The 7,021-nt window shown below is 40.3% G+C and overlaps 1 protein-coding gene across 1 annotated transcript in view; it reads right to left on the bottom strand.

Moving 5' to 3' along the window:
- Nucleotides 1-6,105, bottom strand: part of MRPS31 (mitochondrial ribosomal protein S31) — a 39,566-nt gene extending 33,461 nt beyond the window's left edge. Inside the window, exons 1-2 of the mRNA XM_017542479.2 lie at nucleotides 5,884-6,105; nucleotides 1,520-1,807 (exon numbers count right to left, since the gene is read on the bottom strand). Coding sequence (XP_017397968.1) covers nucleotides 1,520-1,807; nucleotides 5,884-6,011 — 416 coding nt within the window. The 5' untranslated portion in view covers nucleotides 6,012-6,105. The remainder of the gene's footprint in view (nucleotides 1-1,519; nucleotides 1,808-5,883) is intronic.
- Between the last annotated feature and the right edge of the window lie 916 nt (nucleotides 6,106-7,021).

The following is a 7,021-nucleotide window of genomic DNA, read 5'->3' as shown; positions in this document are numbered from 1 at the left end:
ACACTCATCCTCCAATACTTTCAATTTTGGTTTAAATAGAAAGCGGAGCAAGAATGTAAGAAAGCTTACAAAGCAATTTAAGTGTGTGATCCTCCCACGTATGTATGTTTGCCTCACTCATACCTAATTGGAAAGAAAATTTTAAAATGACCTTTACTGACTCTTTCCAAAGCATTCAACTCACTTTACCATTTCTGTAACAGTTAATTCAATTATAATTACAATAAAGCACCTGATGGGTCATAAACAGGACTAGGAGCTTTAAAAATGCCATTCTTGGTATTTATATATGTTTGTATTATTTATTTCCATAAATTTCCATATAACCATTTTGTTTATAAAATGTTATAAAAGCAGGAGGAGGATACCTATTAAGGGAACTGACTGTCTGAATTAGCTTACTCTACCACCCAATCATACGCTCTAGAGGTATTGTTGATATAATGCAGAAACCAGGAAGTTCCATTAAAATGTTAAATAATTCCGGCAAACAGAAGACTCTATTAAAATCTGTTTGTTCTGGTAAGAGAGGTCAGTGATGGGTATCCTAAAGCCACACCCCTTACTACTTGAATTAATAACGTCATTGGGATACATCATCACCTAGCACTAAAACAAAATACTGCCATTTAACCTACTGCACAATTCCAGGATATCACTGATTGCACTCAGAATTAAACATAATACTCCTTTGACAAATACATATAATTATAATACTCTGAGGAAACCACCAAGAAAGCTAAAAGCACTGACAGGTATTGCTTAAAGGAAGTCATATAAAGCAGTTGTAATTAACATGTTAAAACTTTATTCCAGAAATCTTTAAAATGGAAAATTTTAAATAAGCAGTCCTTTACAGACATTAAGCTACCTTCAAATCAAGATGTAAATAATATTGTTAATTAACAGCTTAAAGAGGCAATTAAATGGCAGTTAATAACACTGATAAATATGTAAGTGTGAAATTCTCAATGAGATCTCTTCTCTTTTCCTTTCTCTGAATTGTGTACAGGTATCCTCTTGTTATTTAAATATAATACACAACTGTATTCCTCAAGTAATTATTATTATTTTTGTTGTTGTTGTTTGAGACAGAGTCTCACTCTGCCCCCAGGCTGGAGTGCACTGGTACAATCTCAGCTCACTACAACGTCCGCTTCCTGGGTTCAAGTGTCCTCCTGCCTCAGCCTCCCAAGTAGCTGGAATTACAAACATGCACCACCATGCCCAGCTAATTTTTGTATTTTTAGTAGAGACAGGGTTTCCCCATGTTGGCCAGGCTGGTCTCGAACTCCTGACCTCAAATGATCCACCTGCCTCGGCCTCCCAAAGTGTCAGCACTACAGGCGTGAGCCACCACGCCCAGTCTTGAGTAATTATTAGAGTCCCTCTGTTTACAAGCTGATATTTATTCTTCATGAATTCAACATTTCCCAAGTACTCATATTAAAAATATGTTTTACCAAAAGAAAAAGCTTACTGGAGTTTCAAACAACATTCGAATTATAATTAAATTTACCTCTTCTTTGGAGGATGTTCTGTAGCTCTTTGAAGCCTGCCAAGTGTAGCTTCCAAACTTTTAAGTGGTCTTCTGTTGGGGGGCTTTGTTGTTTGTACATTTACTGTGCTTAATTCAACTTTCATGCTCTTAATAATGCTTAACAAGTCTTTTTTTGTGTTTTCCTTTTCACTCTCTTGGCTCTCTGAAGTCTCCTTGGAAGTCTCATCAGTTCCAACAGACTGGTCACATTTCTTGCTACAGATCATGCTGCTAGTGCCAAAATATCTTTGGATATTATTGTTTGTCCTGGAAAGATGCATTAAAGAAAAAAATGAAAAATCTAATGCAGGCTAATAAAGTAAAAAACTATGTATCTAAATTTTTTTCAATTCAAGTCCTTTCCATTTGGTTTTTATAATTATTATAATAACTGTAACAGCAGCAACTTACCATTTATTAGCATATGCTACATGCCTCTCCTTGTGCAATCTACTTTATGTGCATTTCTCATACCCACATTAACTCCCTAAGGTCTCCATTTTGCAGATAAGGAAACTGAAAATCGGAGCAGTAACTTACCCAAAGTCATGGAGCTCACAGCTCACTAAGAACTAAGACACACTGTGTGCCACAAATAAGTAGAGGTGTGCTGAGATATTGGTCACATGCTCCTTGGTGTGGCCAGGGCAGTTCTGGGGGTGCTAGTGCTCCCAAGTCTGTTCCCTCCCTCCATTTATCCCAGGGTTCAGTAGAAAAGCACTAATATGGTTAATCAATGGCAATTTATTATTCTCAAACCAGAATCTGACTGACTGCAAGTCCTTGCTCTTAACATATTAATACCTTTTTAAAAAGTTCTAATTAAACAATACAAAAATAAATTTCTATAAATAAAGATTATTTCAAAAAAACTTTGGGTGTTATTCTAATCTGATCAACATTCTCATCAAGCTACATGGCATTTAACACATAACCATTTGTAAGGTAAGCTAAAATGGAACAGAAAAGAGAATAATCATTGGCTAGAAATGTCATTTTTACTTTCTTAATTAGATACATTTATGAAAAAGAACACAGATGATTACATCTATATTAGATTCATGCAAAAGATTTCCTAATTCTTTACCTTTTTTTTTTTTAAATAAAGACAGGGTTTCAAAGACAGAAAAAGAAAGAAAAAAAAAGAAAGAAAGAAAAAAAAATACAAAAAATAAATAAAGAGAGACGGGGTTTCACCATATTGGCCAGGCTGGTCTTGAACTTCTGACCTCATGATCCACCCACCTCGGACTTCCAAAGTGCTGGGATTACAAGCATGAGCTACTGCGCCCAGTCAAAGTTTCCTAATTCTAAGTAACCCAAATATCCAATTTTATTCTGTGGGGTTAAAAACCTCTTTTGGTATTTGGTTATTGAAGAACTTTAAAAACTCTCCATGAATCAGTTTCAGTAAGAGGGTATATTAAAAAATCATTTATTAAATATAGTGAATATCTACTCTGTGGTGGTACAATACAAGGTACTGACACTATATTAGTAAATAAGAATTTCATGGTCCCTGCCTTTATAAAGCTGATATACTACAGCACTGCTTCTCAGACTTTAATATGCATAGTTTTTTTTTTGTTTTTTATTTTTGAGACAGGGTCTCACTCTGTCGAATAGGCTGGAAGTGCAGTGGCATGATCTCAGCTCACTGCAGCCTCGGCCTCCCTGGGCTCAGATGATCCACCCACCTCAGCCTCCCGAGTAACTAGGGCTAATTTTTTTTATAGAGACAGGGTTTTGCCACGTTGCCCAGACTGGTCTCAAACTCCTAGGCTCAGCGATCCGCCTGCCTCCCAAAGTGCTGGGATTACAAGCGTGAGCCATCATATCTGGCCCATAGAAATTATCTAGCTCCTTGCTAAAACACAGATTATTTGGTCCCACCAAAGAATTCTGATTCAGCAGCTTTGTCCAGGAGACACTTGAGAATTTGGATTTCTAACAAACTCCCAGTGATACTAATGCTGCCGGTCAGAGGACCACATTACAGTAGCTATGTATGTTAGTTAATCCTTACTATCTTACAGAACAGGCTTTATTATTCTCACTTTACAGAACAAACTGTTGTCCACAGAAGTTGTTATTGGTTATAAATCTCTAGAGGTTATACAAATAACATAGGGAGCTGACTTAAAATACAGATTCCTGAAATTCTTAGTTTGTAAGTTTGGAATTTAACTGACATTCAGGTGATTCTCATGCAGGTGAGCTCAAAAGCCTGCATCAGACCCTAGGTTATCAAGCTCAGCCAGGTGCAGTGGCTCATGCCTGTAAACTCAGCACTTTGAGAGGCAGACGCAGGTGGATCACGAGGTCAGGAGTTCAAGACCAGCCTGGCCAATATGGTGAAAACTCCATCTCTACTACAACTACAAAAATAAGGCGTGGTGTTGAGTGCCTGTAGTCCTAGCTACTCAGGAGGCTAAGGCAGAAGAATTGCTTGAACCCAGGAGTTGGAGGTTGCAGTGAGCTGAGATCGTGCCACTGCACTCCAGCCTGGGTGACAGAGTGAGACTCTGTTCCCCCCAAACCCCTGCAAAAAATATTGTATCAAGTTCTCAAAGCCAGGAAATGGCAGCTGCAAGCTAAGGATACTTACATGAAAGAGAAAATGGCAATTTCAAAAAATGTTGAAACAAACTATTTGATCTGCTTATAAAAACAACAGAGGCTATTAAATCAGGCACTTTAAAATTAGAATTTAAAAATTAAAATTTATTCTAATTTTAAAATTAGAATAAAAAACCAATTGCATACTAGTATCCTCATAACCAGTACACAGGACTCTCATAACAATATTCAATATATGGTACAGTCTATTTAAGAAAATGGTCTATTATTTTACATTTAAAGTTAATATTAAAGGTATTTTAACAGAAACGTGGTAATCAGGGGAATTAATCTCACATATAATCTTTACTACAATGTTTTCTTTCAAGACTGCTATCACACCATAGAAAGCAATCTACATTATAGGAAAATCATGTCTAAGAAACTCCCTAGCACTAAAAATAATAAAACTCTAGACCTAACCTCCCACCTTAGTTTGTTTCCACTGAGAGCATTTCATCAGTACTTCAAACGCAACACCTTCAAAGCCACATTCAAGACTCCTCTTTGAAACTGACTTTCCATTTTTCACACTTCTATATTAAAAGGGCCCCTAACATAAGCAGATTTTATTGATTGATTAAGAGACAGAGCTTCGCCAAGTTGGTCAGGTTGGTCTTGAACTACTGACCTCAGGTGATCCGCCCACCTCAGCCTCCCAAAGTGCTGGGATTACAGGCGTGAGCCACCGCACCTGGCCGATATTTTTTGTTTTCTAAAAATTATAACACATGTAAAAACCTTTCTAAAGCCTGGCTCCGCATTCTTCTATTAACATTAAGGATACCCTAATACTCCAACGCAGCCAGTTGAAATCTTTGCTACCTCTGACCACCCTACCATTATCCTATGATGTCATATCCCTTTCATTCTACCTGTGCAATTTTTCTCCTCCTCAGCTGGTCCTTCCCATCTTCACTGTCACTAACCTGCTTCAGCCCTGTACTTAACCAAACTGCCTTCTGAGTGTTACTCACGGAATTTATGCAGTGGAATTATGTTTTCATAATAAAGTTCTCAGAGGATAAAAAACAAAAACTATACCGCAATTCCCTTTTTTTTTTTTTCCTGGCTAACTTCAACCAGTGGTCCTCCTTCAGGTTTCATCAGACTTTTACAGAAACGATATCCTGAGTCTCCCCTGCAATGGTTAGAAGTCCCTATTTGTTCCCTCAGCAATCATTCATGTTGGATGAACAGTGTAATTACTCTGTGCTTACCTACACTCTCTCAGCTATTACTTCGGTACACAGCACTTGAATTGTCAACTTGCTGGAACTACACGCTGCGTGATGACAGGACTGTCTTACTTGGGGTTTACAACCAATACTGGCAAGCTGTCAAGTTTTTCAGTAATTAACCAAAGAAGAAACGAGGGAAACAGAAAACGAGACTCTCAAATAAATCTTGGGAGACAAAAGAAAAAAACAACTTGGCGTTTGGAGCTTGGATAAACTGACAGGAGATGATGACAAGAGGAATGAGGCGCGGCATGCATTAGAAATAACAGCGACCAGGCTTTTAAGCCTAGCTGTTTTCCACGCACACTATGACCTTGGGCAAGTTAACTTTTCTTTCTGGGACTTCTCTTTCCTCAGATTTAAAGCAATAGCTTCTAAGGACCCAGCAAGTAATAACATGGACACCAGGAAATCGGAGGATAACACGACGGGACACGGGGTTGCCAGAGGACCTGCAGGGCCAACAGCGCTGAACTGCGGTACCTGACGGTTCCGTGCCGAGCAGCGAGTAGCACAATCGCAGCTGCTGATGACGTCTCCGGGCTTCCAGAGGACAAAGGGTGGCGGGAAAGGGGGCGAACAGGTAGGAACGTCGCGACTCTAGGAAACATCGCCGAGACACAAGTAGAACCCAGAAGGCAACTGAAATGGTGCGTCCCTCTGCCAAACACGTCCTCCGCCGCCTTTTCCGTTTCCGGCCTGACGCCTTCCTCTTCCTTTGCGTTCCGGTGGGCAACAGGGGCAGGTGACTGTGTTCCGAACTCTCCCGCGGCCGGGCGGAGCCAGCTGCCTCCACGGGACTCCACCCACCCCGCGATTCTAGTTCTAGAGGCGGAGTCTTCGCCAGAGTTCAGCCAGGTTTCGCTGGCCGAGGCGGTCCCAGACCCGCGAGCTGGATAGTGGAGGGCGTTATCCGTTGTGCGAAATACTGATGAGGCCATTGAAATCAGTCTCTTACTTGACACTATTTTGCGTTGTTTGGAGGGCAAAGGTCTACAGCATTCATCACGTTCTCAAAATGCGCAGTGACCACCAAAAAGGTTTTTAAAAATTACTAAAACACCTGCTGCCCTGTGAATTAGCGTTTCCTTTCAGTCTTTATTCTTCTCGAGTCAAAATAAGACATAGGGTTCATTTCTCGAAAATGGCTTTATGGCCGGACACGGTGGCTCATGCCTGTAATCCCAGCAATTTGGGAGGCTGAGGCCTGTGTATCACTTGAGGTCAGGTGTTCGAGACCAGCCTGGCAACATGGTGAAACACTGTCTCTACTACTACTACTACTAATAATAATAATAATAATAATAATTAAAAAAAAATTAGCCAGGCGCGTTAGCAGGCGCCTGTAATCCCAGCTACTCTGGAGGCTGAGGCAGGACAATCTTTGAACTCGGAAGGTGAGGGCTGTAGTGAGCTGAGATCATGCCTTTGCACTCCAGGTCTGGGCTACAGAGCGATACTCTTGTCTCAAACAAACAAACAAAAAAGGATTTAGGCCAGGGGCGTGGTGGGTCACGCCTGTAATTCCAGCACTTTGGGAAGCCGAGGTGGGGGATCACTTGAGGTCAGGGGTTCGAGACCGGCCTGCCAACATGGCCAAACCCCGATTCTACTAAAAATG

This window comes from Cebus imitator, unplaced genomic scaffold (assembly GCF_001604975.1).
Source record: "Cebus imitator isolate Cc_AM_T3 unplaced genomic scaffold, Cebus_imitator-1.0 Scaffold145, whole genome shotgun sequence".
Lineage (NCBI taxonomy): Eukaryota > Metazoa > Chordata > Mammalia > Primates > Cebidae > Cebus > Cebus imitator.
This window is presented reverse-complemented; position numbering and strand designations above follow the sequence as displayed.